Below are 22,226 nucleotides of genomic sequence, written 5' to 3'. Positions count from 1 at the left end.
ATCTTACAAATGGGGAGCCTGAGGCATAAAGAAGCTAAGGCTGAGGTTATTAGTGGGATTAATTTTAATGGGACTTTAATGTCCAAAATCCCTAAGGTGAATTTTTACAATCTCAGCCAAGATGACTTGTTCATGGTGAGACAGTGGAACAGAACTCCAGAATTCGGATTTGTTTTCAGTACTTACTTCTAGCTAGTAGGCCAAATAACCTCACACCATGATTTGCTGCATCACAAACTGAAGCATTTCAGTACTTAAAAATGTCCACTTTCTGCCTCGAATGTTTCCAATGGAGCTGTAAAAATCTGCGTGTGACACTTTTTTTTCAGTTGTTCACTGAGTGTGATTTTTCTTTCATTTTAAATGAGAAGTTAGGCTAGTAGTGGACAAGAGCACTCATCTTTACTTTTTGGAAAATCAGCATGACCTTTACCTTTCTCTAACTTCTTCACATCTCCCCTGTGCTTCCCTAGCTTTACAAAAATAATTATTTGATTATTAATTATTTATTAATTTATCAGTTATTTAATTTAATCACTGCAGTAATTCTAACAACCTCTGATTCATGTCATCTGTCTAACACAGGGTTCACAGCAGACTCTTTCCAAACTACAGTGTTATTGTGTCATCCATGGTTTTTGAAATAGCTGACCATGGCAATCCCTTAAGTTCTGTTTAAACAAGACATGCTATGGAGCCTTGTTGACATACAGCATATTGCACACATACCTAATTTTTAAATTATTCTGATCAGAAACTTTCAGTTACTCAGTCTGTTACTGCTCTCAGACATGCTATGTATGGACTGTGATCTGTAATTTAGATGAGTTGTCCCAGTCTCCCCTATCATATTGACTCACAGCTACTTTGGAAAGGAATCATTTATATTAGAACAAAGTGACTTGGTCTCTTGCTGACATGGGGCCTGATTTTGAGTATTGCTGAGCACCCAACTGAAACCAGTGGACACTTCGAGCACTTGGAATATTGGGCCTGTGTTCTTCACATATAACGCAACATACTAGGATGTCTTCAGGCCATTCACCCCGTGTAGAGGGCCAGTGCAAGGCTTATGTACAAATTAAACCCTCAAAAAACATGAATGGGACCTAGAGCTATGTCTGTGACCATGGATAGATTTCATCCACATGTGGAAAAGGAAAACCCATCTGAAGTAATATTAGATTGGAAGCAGGGATCTCTGGTACAATATAAATAATTTGTTAGGTGTGTGGCAATTCATAGATTCTAGGGCCAGAAAAGACCATTGTGGACATCTAGTCTGTCCTAGCCTGTAGAAGTTCCCCAAAATAATTTCCCCCTGCAATACCATGCAGGTTAGGGGGAGAGGGTATGGTTTGTTTTACACTACCTCTGACCTTTAGTAGCTACACTACTAAATGACCTTTTATAGTCACATCAGGCATAATATCTTTTAAACAAAGCTAAGCCTCATAACATACTGCTATTTTTAAAGAATATTAAATTAGACACCCCGGTATAACACAGACCAATAATATCAACTGGTTTTGTTTAAGATACATTGTTTGAAAAAAGAGTCTATCACTGGGCCCCTTTTTACAGACACAGGCTCATAAAGAACATTTTATTAAAATTAAGAAAAGGTGCTTCATTTTAAGCATATGCTACAGTGTCTTTGACTTCATTGGAATGTGCTTAAGCTCCCTTCCTGCACAGGAATGCTTTCCTAAGCTGGGGGCTAAATACAGAAGTTAATGGGAGTTGTGTCCTAATAAGGAATGTGTAAATTCTGGTCTTAATCCTACAAGTTGTTCCATGTGGGCAGACTGTGGCCACAAATGTTGGGATCAGAGATGCATGGGATTTGGCACAATATATGAAGACACATATGGTAGTGGTCTATATGATTCTTAGCAGTGGCAAATATGGTCTGAGTGGATCTTCATGTGACACATTCATATGTATTTTGCCATGGCATATAAAGCAATCTGTAGATTTTCCTTGTCATCCAAAAATCAGACTACACTGAATCAGCCAGGTTTCTTTCTAGCCTCTTATATGCTAAAAATTCCATCTGCCCTGTAGGATGACTTCTGTTGAAAACCACTGTGTTCTGGTAAGCAAGCAACTGGAAAAAAAGAAAAAAAGAAAAGAAAAGAAAAAAAGACAGTCTCTTGTATAAAATATTTGGAATATTGAGGGTCTCTAAGACTGTAGCAGTTGCATTTTTGTCTTTACAAAGCTGTTCTTTATAAGAAGCTGCCATGTTTTTGAATGGCCTTCTTTGTGTCTCATGGGGTGATCAGAATAGCACACAAGATACCCTGCAGAATTCCCACAGAGTAGAACCACGAGTGTTGCTAGTATTATTGCTTGATTCCTATTGTTCTCTGGTCAGAAGTTGTTAATCAACTCATAAAGAAGAGGCTTCTACCAATTCAGTTTTTTTCTGAAGTGAGTTTAAAGTGACTCTGTTACTGCTTTTTTCCCTCTTGCATCAACATCAGGAAAGCATAATGACCATGTGTTGGCTTATCATGTGAATTGACATGATACCATCAGCCTAGCAGGTGGAAGCAGCTGTGAGATATTTAGTTATTAAATGACACCAGAGAGCAAAGTGTTTTTAGCACTCTGTAGTTATTACATTTTAGCTGATATCCTGCCTCATCACCGCTTTTATTTCTCTTTAGTATTCAATACTTTTGGAAATCTCTATAATAGGTATTTTTATCTAATCAGCACCTTAGTTTTTCTGGACTGAACTCAATCTCTGTTAGCGACTGTCTCGGTAGTTTTAAATAAAATGTAAGTGTTAAGGGGGGCCAGGAGCCAGAATGTAATGCTGAAAATGTTTGTTTCTTTGCTGGTTACCACGGTTTCTCTGACAAAAGAATTCCACTCTCTTGCAATTATGCACCATGGTACTTGCTGTTTTCTAGAGTCAGATAATTAGATAGTGAAGCAGGACAGGCCTCTTAGTAACTGCTACATGTTCAACTGCTTAACAACCAAACATGCAGGCCTGCGTTCTGTCTACGGTTATATGACTTAATGCCTTTCGATGAACAATGGGAAAGAAATACCGTCTAGTGGTGAATGCAAGGAAGTGGAAGGCAGGAGGTCTGGGTTTCATTCCTGGCTTTGCCCAAGATCACACAAGTATGTATCAAGTCCCTTAAACTTTTGCCGCTGTTACCCACATTCAAAATACTTATGAGATGTAATGCTTGTCAGTTGCCATGCCCTTTTTCAGTTTTTGGATAGAAGTTGCAAAGTGTAGGATCTGCTTTGTGGCTCTTAACTCTCATTGAAAATACCATAAGGATCTCTCTGTTTTCTGCCAGGAAAACTTGACAACAGTTAGGCTGCTGGTATGATGAGACCACAATATTATGCTGATGATATTGTTGCATTGTTTCCCTGTCAGACTACTTGTATGAATCTGTTGCTCTTGTTGTATTTATGTTATTAGGTGTGTGAAGTAGAGACTGGTTTTTTTGTTTTGTTTGTAGAGTACCTAGCATGGTGGGGCCCTGATCCATGATGAGGTCCTTTTGGTGTTACAGTAATAATAATAAATACTAATAGGCATGCCATAATTCTAAGCCTCAATCCTGCAAGTGGATCAGTGTGGGTGCAGGGGGCCCTCCTTCATGGTTCTAGTTGAAAGATCTTGGCCTTGGTTTGAAAAGGCATCAAATTAATTTAGGTTGGGTTTAGTGCAGCAGTCTGCGGAAAGATTAAGCATAAAAAATAAAATCCAAATGGGGACCTTCCTTCTGAAAGAACTAGTAGAAAAGTGTCCTATATATACAGCACAAACCAGCAATGTTAACAAGATCAACTGCTCTTGTTTTTGTAGCATGGGAGGAAGACTAATTGAAAAATCTCATGAAATGTGAGAAATGAAAAAATCCCAGCATGGCAAATTCAAAACCCAGGAGGAATCAGAGAAATATATCTGTGAAATGTCACACACAAAGCATGTCTGGCTTTACCATTCACCCAGTAATAAGTGCTTTCCCATTTTGAAAACGTTGTTTGAAGTAAGCGCTCTGCGGGAGTGGGGCTGGAGCACATTGGCTGCCGGCCTCACTCCTGGAGACTATAGAATAGTTGAGTAACCAATAAGAATTCACGAGGTTAATTGACTATTCAGTTAATCGATATTTAATAACCCTAGTTTGAGTGAGGAAGACAGGGAGTATACCAGTACCAGGAAGACAGGGTCAGATACAGACAGGAAGCCTGTACTGGAGTCCTTGATGAAGTGGTGTCAGAAGCCAGAATCGAAGGTTCATGGTAATGCAAGCTCTGGAGCAGAAGTGGGTAGCCTGCATAATTGTTCAGACTGCTTTCTGTAATGACTTCCTGGCTGTTGTATCCACATCAGTCAACCAGTAGTCTGCAAGAAGACTGTTACACAGGCTCTACTATGCGATACTTCCTGCAGTGTCTAGCTTTATAGGGTTACCGAGAAGAAACTTAGCATAAGCTCTGAATGGCAATGTGTATGTGTTGGTGGCCCAGAACCTCCATAGTCCCAGGCTGTAGTTCTACAGATGCTTACATTACAGCACTGATGGGCAACCTGCAGCCCATGGGTTGCATGTGGCCCACTGGGATTCCACCTGTGGCCACTGCACCCCTTGTTTGTACCCCCTCATCTGTTTGCAGCTGTTCAAACTCTGGGAGGGAGGGGGAGAAATGGAGACAGAGTATGAATCAGGAGATTCATGGTGCTTCAAAAGTGCTGGAAGGGAAGGGGAGTAGGAAGTGCCAGGTCCCAGTGCCCTAGAGAGCAAGAGGTGCATGGGGGAAAGGGCCAGAGAGGGGGTGCACGAGCCATAGGTGTAACCCCAGTAGGCTGCAGGTGGCCCACTGAGACAAAGGAGGGCTGGGTCACTCAAGAGACCCACTCACTACTGGAGCCTTCCTAATGCTGCATGTTCTACTGTCCTAGCTAAATTGGAAACATAACTGACTTGAAGGGATCATTTACCAGTGGTTAATGATGCAGGGCTGTGTATATTTGCCAATATAGTGAAAACATGAGTCAGGCCAATTTGTATTGCATTATAAAACCATATGTGAATTTATTGGAGGGCAAGCATATAGTAACAAGTATCAGAGGTAGGCGTGTTAACCTGGATCTGTAAAAGGACAAGGAGTCCTGTGGCACCTTATAGACTAACAGATGTATTGGAGCATAAGCTTGTGGGCAAAGACCCACTTCGTCTTCATCTGTTCATGCATCTGACGAAGTGGGTCTTTGCCCATGAAAGCTTATGCTCCAATACAAATATTAGTCTATAAGGTGCCACAGGACTCCTTGTTGCTCATCTAGTAACAGTGTTTCCTCTCCCAACATGGCTGCTATTGTAGACATGTTTTCAGTTGGACCCATCAATTTATATTGAGTTTGTGTGGCTCCCTAATGCAGTTAAGAGGTAGTGGTGATGGGGCACAAAGGGATTGGGCCTCCAAAAAGAATTATTTAATTCCAAGCTCTGTCACAGGTTTCTTAAGTGCTTTTGGGCAAGTCATTTAATCTTTGTGCCCGCTGTTCCTAAACTATAAATGAGGACAGTGCTGTTCCTGGCTCCTGTTCACCCTTTTTCTTATTTAGGTCAGTAGTTCTCAATCTATTTACAATTGTGGGTTGCATATGCAATTCTCCTTGTGTTATGTGGGCCTCATCCACACAATATATATATATATATAACCTGTATGGCCTCAAGGATGTCACATGGGCCACAGGTCTATGCTGATTGGACCGCAAGTGACTAGAACCCATGGGTGGGGAATCATTGATTTAAATTGTAAACTCTTTGGAGCAGGTACAGACAGTCTCTCACTGTTTGTATTTATAATGACTAGGACGATGAAGCCCTCTACCCACTACTGTAATATGAATAATTAGGTTTGTCAAATTATTTAAAAAATTAACTGCAATTAATTATAATGTTAAAAAGTAATCACAGTTGATCACAATTTTAACTGCACTGTTTAACAATAATAGAATATGAGTTTAAATTTGGATGTTTTTCTACATTTTCAAAATATGTTGATTTCAATAGCAATGCAGAATCCGAGCTAAGACAAAGAAAAGAGGAGGACATGGGTGCACCCAGATGCTTACAAGCCAGAGTGCTTTCATGAGGCATCAGAAACAGAGCAGGGCATTATTGTGAAAAGAGGCTTCAAACAGAAGTGCAGAATTAAGCACATCTGTCTAATGTTTCTGTGGGCTTAGTACAGATTGTTGGAGGGACCTCTACTGCATTGCAGGGATATTAACGGTTAACTGGCTAACCAGTTACCCGGTAAGTATCCCCCTAACAGACGCTATGCAGCCTATTAAATTGCTTAGAATAACTCAAGATGTAAAAGCCCGCAGCTTTATTGCTAACATGAATTGGATAGTATAAGGAACATAACTTTAATGCATAATGCAGATACATGATAATCAAACAGTTATTCACGGGTGACTTTAGAAGGCTATTGCTCTGCCTAATGGTTTTGAATCTGATTACATGATGTTTGGCTAAGGTCCTTCTGACATTTTATTTTAAAATAATTTGATTTGGTTTTTTTTGTAATTAAATATAATTTCTGCAACAGTTGTCTTGAACTTTTCACCAGCCAATTAAGAGAGAGCCCTCGAAAATTTATATTATGGACCAATCTATCCTTGGTGTAAATCTGTTAATCAGTGTAGTTTAATCTAACAATGAATTTGGCCCTATGTCTCCAAACAAGAGGCAGGAGCTATATAATCTGTTTATGGTTTTAAAGTGAAAGTTAATCTTGGATTTGGCGATTTCTTCCAATGTTGATGTTATGTTGCAAAGTGTTTATCTTCTGTTCTAAAATTGTTAGAAGTAGTTCTACTCACTTTCTCTGTTTATAGAGGCACTTAACTATTTATAAATAACAACAATGTATCTGGAGATTTTCAATGGTTTTATTTAAGATTGTAACTCTTTGGGGGCAGAAAATGCATTTGTTATTTATTCAGATGGTAATCTCTTTAGGGCAGAGGTCACCTTTTTTTTCTGTTTGTACAGCACCTAGCACATCAGAGTCCCGAATCCATGACTGATTGGGGTTTCTGTGTGCTACTGTAATTTGCATAACAATGAATGATTGTACATTTTTTTTGGACGTTACTGCATTCAGTAGGGAATTCAGTAGCTCCTTTTGAAAAAGAAGACCAACCTCCTCCCCTTAGAGTTGTTATTCTTGTAACATATAAGGAGGGATTTATTAAAGAGGAATTTATAACAGCATCAGAAGATTGATATGATTACTTGGAGAGGGAAGTAAGGCAATGTGTTATCTAAATTGTGGTGACACCTGTCCCTTTTGAAGTTCTTGTTCTAAAAGAGCAGCTCAAAGTTCACATTCTCAGCAGCAAATCCAAATGACTTTGTTTATACAAATGTTTGACAGTTTTAAAATCTCCCTCTGAAGCTTTCTCTGCAGATAACTGTACTCATTTCTGTAAGTGCCATATAAACATGACTGCTTAGTCACTGACTTCTTAATAAATATTTGAAAGTACAGCATTATGATGTTTATGGAGACTGTGTGGCTTAGTGGTTTGAACTGGGCACTGGAAGCCAGGACTCCACTGACAAAAAAAACCAAATTGTGATATGCCTAGTTATGCTTTTCCTCCCAGCCCTAAATAGTAAGAGTATATTTCTCTGCTTGCTAATGCCTAGCACTGTGGTATCTGGATGCTAGTTGTATTTCTTTGCCTGGAGAGAGGTCCAAAGATTTGCAAACACTCCAGTTTTGTTTCACTCATTCTTTGTACTTGAGATAAGTGTCCTCCTTATCTGTATTTAATGAGGCTAAGATACAAATGTAGTATATGCAGTGTCATCTTCTATCCTGGGAGCTGTCTTCTGCCTTAGACCTAATGACAGGCTAATAGATAATTAATAGTTAATAGGTACAGTCTTTAGGAATTGTAACGCTGCTGCGTGTTAAGCTCCATGGCTGGTCAAAAAGGTTTTTTTAATTGTGTTGTTTCCCTCTAGAGGTTTGGAAGTATACCCACTTTCAATTATTTTTTTCTCCTCCCCTCCTTTTTTTAATCAAAATTTTGATCAGAAACATTCTTGGCATTTTTTAAATGTTTCATCTACTGAAAACTAGGTGCTGTGCGCACACACTTATTCATACATATACCCTTTCTGACTCTGTCAATGATTTCAAAATCATTTTTGACAAACTTCCTGAAATATTTAGAGGGAAGTCAACGTCTTTCCACAATAAAGAAAAAAATCATTTGATCAAAGGATCATTTTTTTTTCAATCAAAAAGCCTTCTTTCTATTTAAAAAAAATCCTGATTTGTTTCCCTCATGATTCTGTTCCAAGTGTGTTTTGTTTCTTGTTTCCAGGTTAGATCATGCTCCGGTGTCTCAAAAGGCTGTCATGTTGCTGAAGACCTGTCCAACATAGATCCCCAGTGGACAATTGCTTGGAGCCAGGCCCCTCCATGTTTGCACAGCAGTCCCTGCTCTTCTGCTGAGGCGTCCCAGATGTCCCCCTATTGTGTGCTGCATAACTGGGCAGTAGTGTTAAAGGATGGCTACGTAGCATCTTGACCACAAAGCTGGCAGACGGTGCTCTCCCCTCTCGCTTTTCCTCACCTAGGATTTATAGTCTAATTTTTTTATTTCTAAAGCAGATTTTTAAAGTTTAAACATTTTTCAAAAACAGCTCTCAAAAATGACAAGCCTGTTCCGGCGGAGCAGCAGCAATGGCAGCTCAAGGAACAGCTCTTCCGCCCAGGAACTCAACAATAGCCGGCCCACCAGGCAGGTCCGACGGCTGGAGTTCAACCAAGCCATGGAGGATTTCAAGACTATGTTCCCCAATATGGATTATGACATTATTGAATGTGTTTTGAGGGCTAACAACGGAGCTGTAGATGCCACCATTGACCAACTCTTACTGATGAATTTAGACGGCAGTGGTTATGATGACAGCTCGGACTCAGATGACAGTATTCCCCCAGAGGTAACGTTTATTACCCCCGCATTTTGCATGGTTGGAGGCTTTATTCACTGGCATCCAGGAAAAGGATAAGAGTTCTTGTCTATAGACAAGGACTATGGCTACATCTCCACTACAGCCGGGATCGAGATAGTGGAGATCGATTTACCAGCAGTTGATTTAGCGGGTCTAGTGAAGACCCACCAAATCGATCTCAGATTGCTCTCTAGTCAACCCCGGTCCTCTACCCTGGTCGAGAAGAGAAAGGTAAGTCGATAGGAGACTATCTCCCATTGACCCACGTGCAGCATTATAAAGCACCATGACATCCTCAGATGAAAGGCACTGTGTTAGGTTCCAATTCAGTAAAGCATATGAGTACACACTTCTAGGCATGTGAGTAATCTTACTGAAATCATGTGCCTGTGTGTAAATACACTGACTTCACACTAGAGATGTGATAGTGTAAACGGTTACACGTATTCCCTCTTCCCCCTACGCTGCTGCTTCTGTATTAAAGGCAGCAGTGCAGGAAGGGAGGAGGCAGGTCTGAGCCGGTGCTCACAGGTATCTGACTTTTAAGTAGGCTCCCCATGAACACTGGCTCTAGAGAGCCGCCTGCCTTACTGGCCTCCCCCTTCTCCCCCCCTCCCCATGCTACTGCCTCTGACAACAGCAGCAACACAGTGGGAAGGATGCAGAGACAGCTCTGCAGAAGCGAGTATGAGTGGGGAGCCGGCTTAAAAGCTGATTCCCCACATCCACCGACTCCCACAGAGCCGCCGCCTCCGTGTGTAAAAGAGTAACTGCTGAAAATTTCAGCAGTTACATGTTTACCAAAATAAATGCATTTTAACATCCCTAATTCACACAATTAAACTTGTGGGTTAGTATAAATACTGTGAAGTCAATAAGACTACTCGCAAACATATACATGTTTCCTGTATCAGGGCCTGAGTGTGGAGCATTGCACTTCATTTTTTGAGTTGCATGCTTTCTTTTCTGTGCTCATTCAAGAGATGTACATGTGCATATAATACTGGTATAATATTCTGTAATTAGATAGTGTGTTAATTAAAGGGATTTCTTTTCTCATTTCATATTTGCTGCTAGATTTTGCTTTCAGTGCAGTCTGAATTTTTAGATTGTCCTTCAAGAACTATATGGCCCTCATAGGGTTGCCAGGTGTCTGGTATTGAACCGGACAGTCTGGTATTTTCGCCTCCTGTCTAGTTAAAAAAAAAAATCAGAAAATACCGGACACCTAAAATGTCCAGTATTTTCTGATTTTTTTCCCCGGACAGGAGGTGAAAATCCTGTGTGCTTACCGGGTTCCGCAGGGGACCTGTCCAGCCTGGTGCAGGGAGGCATGATGGCAGGCGGCCGCCAGCAGCCTGTTATGGCCAAAAAGCCTCAAAAGCAAAGCGTTTCTTAAAGGGGCCACGCTTTTTGTTTGTTTGTTCATTTTGGGGATTTTTTGCTTAATAACTCTCAGGGTCTTTTTTTTCGGTATTTTTTCAAAAACCATCTGGCAACCCTAGGCCCTCATGATTGGCAGTGGAATATAAACATTCTTTTTACCCTTGTAATTGGTAAAACTCCAACTTGGATGAGTGATCACCAATGCTGATCATATTCGGCAGCCCTTGTGTTACTTAAATGCCATAAGAAGGTGCAGTTAGAGTGCCTGGTCCAGTAGCACCGAGGTTGAAAGCAAGAAATGTCACCATGATTTGGCCCTGCATTTGGAACTGAGTTAGCTAAGTCTTTGTCACTAAAGTCAGAGGAAGAAGAAGTTATATTTCCTTATTTTTCAGAGCGGAAGTGCACTCGAGTCTCAGGTTTGCAATGCTATTGTCACAGGAAATGTCAGCACCAGCTATTTAGCTTATACTCTGTATTCAGTTCCATGCTCTTTCATTTTTATGTTCTTCATGTACCTTGAGATTGAAACAAAAACCAGGACTATGTAGCACTTTAAAGACTAACAAGATGGTTTATTAGATGATGAGCATTCGTGGCTCTGATTGAAGAGTGGCTCTGATCAGGATTTGTTTGCTGTAAGCAAGACAAATGCAAGATCTGATAAAGAAAAGGCAAAGCACTGAAGCAGACATAGTTAATAATGACTAGGAAGGAAATGAAGCTGATGAAGTGAGAATGAATCTAAAATATTATGGGGGGATCTAGTTTGCTCTTAGTGCATGTGCATAGACCTGTTCTCCTCCTCTCCTGTCCCATGTGGGATTGAATTGTGAGTTCTCCATTGCTCAGTGTGTGTTACATATTTTTCTCTGTGCCTTATTAACAAAGAAACAAAAAAGACTACATAGTCCTGTTTTTGTTTCAGCTACGCCAGACTAACACGGCTACATTTCTATCATTATTAACAGAGGATGAGAGTCATTTACAGCCCACAGTTATAGTGACCATCACATGCACACATTAATTGTGAGCTCCTGTGCTGAGGCATAGCAAGCCATCGCTTTCCTATGTCTGCTGGTGAGATAAATAGCAGCATGTTCCTATGTCAAGAATAAAAATAAACCAAGTTAAAATTCTGACTCCCAACAATAATTTTCTTTAGCCTTTTAGTAGTAAACGGTGACATGAGAGTAAAAGGGAGAGAATGGAAAAGGGAAATTCTATGTGGCAGTCATTTAATTTGTATCAGCCAGAAAAAGGAGATTTCCAGTCCATAACTGGATGGCTCTATGGAGGGTTAGGCACAGGGTATCAAGAGAAAATTAGAGAGCTACCGAAACAGGAGTAGAAAGAAGAAAACAGCTACTAACTGAAGATGCAAACAGGCTTCCAAACAGCTTGAGTTCCAGCTTTGTCTACTTTGTTTATCAAGGAACATGCTCCATCTGGATCTCTGTGCAAGCACACAGACATATTTAGTGGCCTTCACTTCCATTTGTACTATCATAACGTATGGTGAAGTGCAGAAACTATGGCGAAATAGCTTTAGAAGGAATTCTCTGGGTCTGTATGTACTAGAGCGAGAATGGAAACTATGCATGTAACTCTCACTCATCGGAATGGAAAGTTATTCTGCAGACAGGTAAAGTTTAATGCAATGACAATTGTCTGAAAATGTCAGTTGTTTTTGTGCTGCTCTTTTTGCTGATGTATCCACTCAATCTATTATGATGAGCTTTGTTTCATAAGAACAAAAAGTAGGAAGAAAAGAAGGAAAGGGGCGGGGGGTGAGCAGGAAGAGTGAGAGCAGAGATTTTTACCTACAAAAGCTGGCAAGGACAGACTGTATCAGGCTTAGCAAAGTTGGCAGCTGGAAACTGGCTTCAGATTACACAAGGCTCTTTGACTATTTATGGATTTAAAACATCCTGACAAGACACAGAATGCTCAGAAGGAAGTGTGACATCTCACATCAAGGCAATGGGACCTTGCAGGTGCTGGGGGTCTGTTTTCCTCTAATGGGAGTCATACAAGCAGGAGGGAGCTGTGTTTTTGTGACTTGGGCCTACATCAGAGGTGGGCAGTAAGCAGCCCGCAAGCCAGATGCAGCTTGCCAGGGTTAGCCCTTGTTGACCCAGCCTGCACCACTTCCCCCAGCTCCCATTGGTCAGGAATGACAAATTCAGCCAATGGGAGCTGAGAGTGGACATTCAGGTAAACAAAATGTCTGGCGCCCCAACCTGGACTAATCCTGGTGAACTGCATCCAGCCTGCAGGCTGCTTGTTGCCCACCCTTGGCCTAGATCCTTATTAAACTTATTCCGACAACTATTACAGGCATCATGCACCCCATCTTCTATCCCCTCCTCCTGCCTGCATCTGGTATGAAGAAAGCCTGCTGCGTTCTGTACATATTCTGCTTTCAAAAGAACATTTTCTCATTCTTAGATTCTTCTGCTTTGTCTTGATTTTTCTAGTGGCTGTTTCACCATCGGGTTACCTGGGACATTGCCCTACATAGAAAAAAGTATCTAAAATAATGTCCCTGCCTTCTGTTCACAACTGGTAAAAGTTACCCATGGATCTTCTGGAAAGCCTAGAACATGGACTGTTTCCTGCAGGGGCCTTCAAAGCCAGAGGGCATGCATACTTAAGTGACCAGACTAGTAGCAACAGCTCAGGCTTGGGAGGCACTTTAAAAAAAAAATGCACTTCCTGACTTCCTGTGCTACTGAGGAGAATTACATACCTAAGATTTGCACCTGGAGTACACAGATGCACATTTACCTCCCCCCGCGCAAGGAATTGCATAGACATCTGACAAGGTGATGTGTCATGGTGATATTTAGAGCAAAATAACATCGACAAGAGATTAAAGCAGGAGACTGGCTCTTCACTTTATGACTTTGGGCATAGGGATGTGAAAGGTTAACCATTAAGTGGTGGAGGCTGGAGCATCTCCCCACTCACCATGGGCAGGCTGCTCCAGCCCTGCGGGGCCCACCGATTCTGCACCTATTAGGAAACTGCCAAATTACAGTAGCTCAGAAGAGAAAACAGATCTCTAAGTCACAAAAGCCCAATTCTGGTGCCGCAGATGGTGCCTCTCGTGATGTAGCAGGACCCCAGCTTGTGAAGATAAGTAATCACGCTGGTATTTTATGGAGGGCTCCTCTGCACTTAAAGCACTGCACCAGCACTGCTGTAGTGCATGAGCAAAGATGCTAACTCTGCTGATGGGAAGGCTTCTCCTGTTGTGATAGATCCTCTGTTTTCTCAAGAGGCAGTAGAGCTGACTACATTAGATCGGTTTAACTGGATTGCCCACACCCCTGGACGACGTAGTTATACTGACCTCATTTCCTAGTGTAAACCAGGCTTTAGGATATGCCTGCACTGCAAGCACTATAATGGCAGCATGACAGCTACGCCGCTGTAGCATTATTGTGTAGACAGTACAGTGATGAACTGAGCTTTTCTTTTGCTATAGCAAATCGCCTCTCAGTGGAAGAATTCTTCCGTTGGTCTAGCAGTGTCTGTAAAGCCTCTTAGATCAGCTTATTGACGTCTCTCAGGGAGGTGAATTTTTCACACCCTGAGAATAGTGCGGCCGCACAGCTTCCCATTAAGCCCCTTGCAGGAACAGTTAATCCCCACTTAGGTCTGCAGTGGGGAGAGATCGCTCTCCCCCAAGTCCTGAAGCTGCTAGGACTGATGGGGAGGAGCCCCTCCCCACCAGCCCCAACTTGGAGCTGTCCAAGTAAGCCTGAGCCCAGCTCCCTTCCCCACCTTTAGCTCCCTCCAGCCTTGAGCACCCTTCTGTACCCCAAAGCCCACATCCCCATCCGGGGCAGTGGGTATAATAGGCGGGGGAGGACATTGCCTTCCCAAACTGCCAGCCTGGCCCCACCCCTCCAGAACACCCTACTGTAGGTGTACTGGGGGCGGAGTGTTGCTGCACCCGAGCATCCACCTTCCCTGTGCTCCGGGCCTGGGGAGGCTGGGATCGTGCGCTGCCCGCTCACCATCTCAGTGCTCTGAGGCAGAGAGGCTGGGGCCATGTGCCCTCCTCCCTCCCTGTGCTCTTGGGCTGGGGAGGCCGGGGTCTCACACCCTTCTCCCCACCCCCGTGGTGCCGAGAGGGAGGCCAGAGCCTCTCACCACCCCACTTCCCTGTGGTGCTGGGGCAGTGCAGCTTGGCCCCTGTGGGGGCGGAGCCTGAGCAAAAGAGGCAGGGCTGGGGGTTTACCTCCCCTACCCCTACCTTCACCCCCCGCCCCATCTCAGAGCTTGCACCCCAGCCCAGAGCTTACATCTCTTCCTGCACCCCAACACCCAGCTCTGCCCAAAACCTGGAGCTCCCTTCATGTACCCAAAGCCCTCATGCTCAGCCCCATCCCAGAGCCTTCACTCCCAGCCAGAGCCTTTGCATCCCAACCTTCTATCCCATCCCTGAGCTCCTCAACCCCACCCCCACACCAGAGCCCATCTCCCCAGTTAGAGTCCTCACATTCCTGCACCCCAGTCCTCTGCCCCAGGCCTGAGCCCCCTCCCACAATCAGAATCCTTGCCACATGAATTTTATGTGTACCAATATGAAGGTGATTGTCACACATCACCTCCATGTCACACGTCACCTCCACATTGGTGCCCATAAGAAAATTCATTCCGCTCTGGGGTGGAAAAAATTAGAGGGAACACTGACCCCAAAGCATGTAGTTAGGTTGACCTCAGTTTTAGGTATAGAGCAGGCTTTAAGCTCTGTAGCTTTCGTTGCCAAGGTGCATTAAAGGAACTGAGTCTTCAGCCCCCAATAAGTGTTTAAGAGACATTCTGAAATGCATGTTAATTTTCCAGGTCTGTGGTACTCTGGTTTTTTTGAGGAACATCAGGCCATGGGTCTCTCTAGAGGCCAATCAGTAAAATATGCAGGAAGTTCAGAAGTGGGCTGCAGTTTGTTTAGTGCCTGAGGCATATATTCGAGTGCGTAATTCAGTCAGTGAAATATGTGGCCAGATCAGTTTACTTGAAAAGGCACTTGAGGTCTGGTTTGAAATCCCTGAGTTAGAGGAAAGACTTCCATTGACTTGAGCTAGCTTTGGAGCCAGCCCTTCATGATGTCTGTTCCTGGAGAGGATCATTCCTCATGAGTGACCTCGCTGCTGGGGAGAGATGTAGAAAGCTAGAATCACATTAAAGACACAGTCACCGGAAGCATCAGCTTTTAGAGGAGGTGAAGCAGCAGCTCCTTGCCTGGTCATGTTCCTCCCCAGAGAGATTGCAGGGGAGCCAGGCACCTAATGGAGAAAAATAAATAAGCCTGTGCTAAAATCAAGTCAGTGCACCATGGCCATATTCACGGGGTCCATGCTGACAGTGCAGTGCAGGACTGCATGTGCAGAGTACTGTAAAGGTGTGGAGAACACACTTCCCTCCACACCCTTCAGGCTGTGAACTGCAGACTCTCCATACACTGTGAGGATAGGGAGCTACCAAAGGGAGAGAGAGAAAGGCAACCCCAGGAGTGATTGCACTTTGCAGCGCCAAAGGCCATAGAGTCAGCAGCCTACGGGGAGTTGCCATGCCAACTGTGTGAAACTGGAAGGCACTCGCTTTTCTCACAGAAGTCAGAAGTTGCTGAGGGAGGGATTTATTTTGAAAAGTCACTTAAGTGTGCAAAGTGCATTGTCTTTTAGTGGCACTGGTATACCTAAGTGACCAAAGTGATTTTGAGAACCAACCTTAAGAGCTTAGCACCTTTCAAAATTGAGACCCTGATTGCGCAGGAATAGTTGCACACTCTTAAAAACCAAAGTGAAATGTACTTTGACCTACTTGCTGGTGCTGTGTAGTATCTGCCTTGCTTGTTCAGTTTCACCAGTGATAAACACTGTAACTGATCAGCTGAGTGCCCTGAGTCCTGGTGTCCTATTACAACATTTGTAAGGGAGAGCTTTTGTCCCTGACCCTTCCTCCCAGGGAGCAGGATGGTGTGTACTCCACTAGCCATTTTTTCACAGGGTGGTCACATTATCTTTAGGGATGATAAATATTGGTTAATTGAATAATTGAGTATCCTCAAGAATTCTTATCGGTTAGTCGACTATTCTATAGTCCCCGGGGAGGAGAGGGGGGGCTGCCAGCCAGTGTGCTCCAGCCTCACTCCCGAGGAGCCCCCTGCCACTCCATGCTGCTCCTTTTGTATCAGATGCAGCAGTGCATGGTGCCAGGCGGGAGCTGGTCCGCAAGGGGAGCCAGTTTATAAACCAGCTCATCTCGCAAACTGGCTGCCTGTTGCTCTGTGCTGCTACCTCTGAGAAAGAGGCAGCAGCCCCTCTCTCGGGGGGATCTGAGCTCCTGGACCTGAGCCAGGCTGCCTGCCCACCCAGCTCCTAATACACTTTAAATGCAGAGCCACAGCAGGGGTAGGTCCCGGACCCATTTCAAGCCAGGACTGAGCCAGACTGCTCGCTAGCTTGCTAAAATGTTTACTGGCAAGTGGTGGTGGTGGGGAAGGGGGGAGAATGCGTGTAGTCTATAGCATTAACCTACAAGCTTTTGCTTATCGGTTAATCGACTACACTATTACATCCCTAATTATCGCTGATAACTGAAAGTTTCCCACCCAGTGATTTAGTATGACCTGTCTTAAAGGGACACTGCTGCATTTAGCAGCACTCACATTAGCCCACTTTAAAATATGTGACAGGTCTCATTCATGTCCCATGTTGCCGTTACACCAGTGCAGCTCTATGGACATTCATAGAGTTGCTCCTGATTTACATCTGTATATGTGAGAGGAGAGGACTGGGCCTTCTTGCCTTGTCCAAGCTCTTCTCTGCTGACCCTGCACTTATTCTTTCTTTCATTTAATTGTGTAGATTTTGGAGCGGACGTTGGAACCGGACAGTTCGGACGAAGAGCCTCCTCCTGTCTATTCACCACCTGCCTACGATCTGCACGTTTTTGACAGGCAGTATCCACAAGCTCCACCGAGCCCGCCTCCCAGGTAAGAGCCACAGCATGGAGCCCACCTAGCACGAGTCTACTACCTTGTAGGAAGTAGCCAGGAGCAAGCTTGTTCTGGATTTCCATGATGGGGAATCTCTAGAGTCAGGTCACACTCTGGATCTCAGAAAGGACACTGCTGGGGTGGAGCTAGTGCATATCAAGTTGCCTGTAGTTTTCTTTTACAGACGGGAGAGAATTTGTTTCCTTACCAAAGGCTTTTTTCCCCCACCCATATACAAGTGTGCTTGGGAATGCCTGCGTATGCATACTGGTTTGCTGATTCAAGGATAGTTAGGCTGCCTTATTGCTGAGGTTGAAATGGCAGTGAATCAAACCTTCAGGGTTAGGAACACCAGTTTATAAAAGTGGAGCAAGCTGGAATAGAAATACCAGGCTGCTTTCTTTTGGGGCCAGTGATGATATTGTGTACTGCTTTGTGCAGGAGGCACTGGTGACTAAGAGAAGTGTGAAGCACTACTGATGGAGATTCTGACTGCTTCAGTAACCTTGCCTCCCCAGTGGGGATTTTCACGAGAGGAGAGCAACAATTGGAACCATTTATCTTTGAGTCTAATCTTTGCAGGTGAGGCAGGATGGGTCTGAATTGCACCAGATGCAAAATCTAAACCCAGAGGAGCAAAGTTTAGTGGAATCATAGCACAGATTTTTCTACCCTTCCTATAGCCACAGTAGGTTTTGATGGAATGTTCCACCAGAAAGGGTGAGTATCTTGCAGCCTACTACCTCTGGATAGAAAGCATAGCATGAATAGAAAAGAGCCATCCTTTCTCCTGTATTGTTAACCACATTGTGCACCATTCAGCAAATGGTTCTCACTGACATCTGCCACATATTTTAGCCATTTTGCTTTGACCAGAGGTCAAGTGTTTTTGAAAAGCAGATGTTCCAGACACATTCTGGGGCTGCACAAATGATGCTTCTATGTATATTGGCTGGTTCCTTGCGTGATCGGCTGTTGAGAATTAATTAGGAAAGAGTTAGATAAAGCCAGAGGGGATGAATGAAGATCACAGCTGGGTGAAAGTGTCTGCAAGGCTCTAGAAATCAACAGCTGACAGGCCCAGAAAATAACTCATGGGCTGAATGGAATGTCAAAAATTAGCTAAAGGAGGGAAGATGTTTCATCTAAACAGCGGCAGGTGGTTTCTCTCATTGAGCCTATTGCTATTCATCATTGAGAACAAAGATTTTACAGTCAGAAAATCTAGAACAACAGAGATGGTAGCTGTTGATAGAACATATGTATCTTTAAATGTAGACAGTCCACTGCATTCCTCAGGCACTAAAGCCAGATTTCAATGTTCAGCATGTCCTAGCGATCAATTGCCACATGCTCATGAGTAAAATGTGACAATAGCCTGACATACGACGTGCCCTGGGAAACACCCAAAATTAAGAGATCTTCTTGTACCACCTTGATGCCAAAACTATTGGGAACCTCTGGGGGAACAGACCCTTTGATCTTTTGTACATCTGTCCCTGATAATATTTGCTCCAACTAAAAACTGCTTTATGGTCTGGGGTGAAGCTGCCACACTCAGGTGATCATCACAGAGCTGTATTTGGCCACTTGTATTAGTGGCTGGTTGAATTATACTCCAGTTTGTGCTACTGCGTTTTGCTCCATCAGACCTTTGACAAGATGTCATGACTGTCAGGGCTGCCTGGAGAGCTGTGACAGGTGCAAATCAATCTCTTACATTTCTGGTTGACTGATGTCCCAACTTGCAGCACTAGCTCAAAGGCCTGCCTACATTGAAGGGAGGACCCCAACTTCGGCAGATTGTGTGACAGTGGCGGATCTCTTGACATTCCTTTGCAACAGCAGCTCTCTCTCTCCTGGAGAAGATGCTACTGACCCCTTACCACATATGGATGATCAGCACCAACAGGCAGCTGAAAACTAGGAACTTTCAAAGTGGAAGCATCAGTGGGAAAGAGTCTATCACACTGAGTAAATTCAGGTGTGCATCACTGCACTTGCCACTTGGCCCACTTGATCATAGATGCTGGACCAACCTCAACAGAGTACTTTCTGGTTCATCCAGAGTAGCTTAGTTTTCTCTCTAAAGCATAATGCTGGTGTGCATGTGTCTATAACAGAGATGATCAGATGGCCAACAGGTGCATTGTTGCACTGATACCTACTGTAACCCTAAAATTGTCTTTTTGGGCTACCAGTGGCTGTCCTTCTGGCAAAAGAGCCAACACATTATTGACCCGAGGCCAGCCTTGACAATTGCGGAGAGCCTGAGGGCTGCACCTGGTTTGTACAAAATGGATTTATCCAGCTATGCTCATCTTTCACTGTGAAGGTAGTAAGAGACATACTTTTTGACCCAGCATTGTCAGCTGGAATCTGTAGTTGGGTTGGCCACATCTCAGGTGGTTCCATAAGATCTGCAACTGCTAAGGAGGCTGACTTAAGAGAAACAGGCTTCTCTAGGGGCTGTAGCTGTTGAGGGTTGTGTGATGCAATTTCCTGATGTAGAATTGTCCTGGCGGTAGAGGGAGAAATGTGCTTTCCCTTCTCCTTTAATTACACCCAAACATCCCTTGATTCTTGCTGTCCCTGAGTAGCATCTCTGCAAGATGGGTACAGTCAGAAAGGGAAATTCTAAAGTGAGAGCTGCTTGGGGAAGAATCTTTTATTTTTTAATTCCCTGTGTGGAAGGCTTTGTTTACACTGCTAAGTTTAAAGCACATCCAGGGCAGCTCTTTAATGCGCAGTGTGTTCATGGCACCCGAGCTGGGAGAGAGCCTTTTTGGGATACCAGTGGCTGTCCTTCCAGGGGTCCAGCAGAGAACCTCCACAAAGGGAGTCGCTGACAGCACTGGGAGCCTGTTTACTGTGGTGCTTTACAGCACTGGAGCTTGCTGCACTCAGGGCAGGAAGTGGGGGAGAAGTGGTTCAAACCCCTAAGCAAGAAAGTTACAGCACAGGGAAGTGTCAGTGTAGACAAGTCCTAACTGGTAATACAGTCATCATTACCTCCTGCCACCACTACTGACTTTTATGCTTCACTGCAAACCCTGAAAATAAAATCCATAACTCCTAAGATGCACCAGCACATTGAGAAAGTAGTAAGTTCTCTCCATGTCACCACAAAATCTGCCAGAGTAGAGCTCTTTACCTCCCTGCTCATCTCTTCTGCCCCTGCCAGCTTTGGGCCTTCTTTCCTGCTGGCCTGTACTTCTCTCAATTTACGTACAACAGGCTTCCACTCTCCCTCCAGCTTCAAACAGCTCCTGGAAACCTGATAAGTAAGAACATCCAGGCTTTGTTCTGTATTTGGTCTCTGCATTCTGCCTGCCACCTGGTGCCTGTAGGCTGTTAGCTCCTCAGGACAAGGATTCAGTTCTCTGAGGAGAGCATCTCACTCTGTGTGCACCATCTTCTATGCTGACTTTGACAGATCAATAACAGCTTCACCTGGGAGGCTGTTAATTGGGGAAATCCTTGATGCAGAGGCCAAGCCAATTGAACATGGAGGCAGATTTAGATATTGGGGTGGGGGAAGTGAAGATCCCAGAAAACCCCCCTCCACCATAAAATGCAAAATAAAAGAAGCCGATTTCAGACTTCCAGGAATGCAGGTAGCCCCATCCTAGAAGTGGGGTCAGTTAGGCTGTAGAATAGCCTTCCCAAGGAAATGAGGTCCAGCGCTCAGGGAATTTAAAGCTAAACTAGATAAAGCAGCGTTTCCCAAACTATGGGCTTCGGCCAGGTACTGGGCCGCAGGAAAAAAATACCAGGCCTCAGTGTGGCTCACGGGAGGGGAGGAGAGATGGGGGGGGGCGGGGACTGGCTGCTGGGAAGCAGGGTTGGGGGCAGTGGCACTGTCTGGCGGAGATGGGGGGTGGAGCGGCGGGCGGGTGGCAGAAGCAGGGCTGGACGGGGGAGATTGGGAAGAGGACGATGGGAGAACCAGCCTCTGGAAGCAGGGCTGGACGGGGGCAGCGGGGCTGTCCAGGGGAAATCGGGAGAAGTGGGGGAGAATTGGCTGGCTGGGAGGGGATCAGGGGAGCGGGGCTGGTCAGGGGAGATTGGGAGGAGGACGGGAGAACCAGCCGAAGCAGGGCTGGATGAGGGCAGCGAGGCTGGCCAGGGGAGATCGGGAGAAAACTGGCCGGAAAAACCGGCTGGGAGGGGGTTGGAGGGAGCGGGGCTGGGAGGGGGGTCGTCTGGAGGAGCGGGGCTGGCCGGGGGAGATTGGTGTGGAGTGGGGTGGAACCAGCCGCCGGAAGCAGGTCCGGATGGGGGAGATTGGGAGGAGAAGCGGGAGGAAGGGTGGCGGGGAGGAGGGAGCGAATCGGCCGGCGGGAAGTGGGACTGACCCAGGCACATGCAGATCCAAGCACACGAGTGAGTCCGGCCCCAGGGATTCCATTTTGGCCCCACCCCCCCATACCCTCTCTCGAGTAGTTGTGAACTGCCTGGCTGGTAGACACACTCACGCCACGTGAGCACATCTACCAGCCAGGCAGTTAGCAGCTACGGACTGATACACCTAATAATAATAAAACTTACCTAATTAGAAAATACCAGACATTTTATATGTCTGGTATTTTCTCAATTTGTTTCCCGGACGGAACCCTCAAATACCAGACTGCCTGGTACAAAACCGGACACCTGGCAACCCTACCCCCCTAGCCAGATACCCTACCGCCAATCTGCTCCTGCTCCCGCCTCCTGGAGTGCCCATGCGGCACTAGGTCCCCCAAGCCCTGGCCCAGGCTGAGCGGAAGATGCAGCTGGGTGAAACACTG

General features: G+C 44.7%; 1 protein-coding gene across 6 annotated transcripts in view; it reads left to right on the top strand.

The window, feature by feature from the left end:
• Window positions 1-22,226, top strand: part of CUEDC1 (CUE domain containing 1) — a 166,595-nt gene that overhangs the window by 122,674 nt on the left and 21,695 nt on the right. For 3 of the 6 annotated variants that reach the window (XM_075904801.2, XM_075904803.2, XM_075904802.2), the window contains exons 3-4: window positions 8,724-9,023; window positions 17,306-17,433. In XM_075904801.2, coding sequence (XP_075760916.1) covers window positions 8,733-9,023; window positions 17,306-17,433 — 419 coding nt within the window. In that variant the 5' untranslated portion in view covers window positions 8,724-8,732. Of the gene's footprint in view, window positions 1-8,401; window positions 9,024-17,305; window positions 17,434-22,226 lie in introns of all 6 variants that reach the window. The other 3 variants (XM_075904798.2, XM_075904800.2, XM_075904799.2) reach the window with 1 other exon arrangement.

This window comes from Pelodiscus sinensis, chromosome 21, assembly GCF_052426305.1.
Source record: "Pelodiscus sinensis isolate ZL-2025 chromosome 21, ASM5242630v1, whole genome shotgun sequence".
Classification (NCBI taxonomy): Eukaryota; Metazoa; Chordata; order Testudines; family Trionychidae; genus Pelodiscus; species Pelodiscus sinensis.
This window is presented reverse-complemented; position numbering and strand designations above follow the sequence as displayed.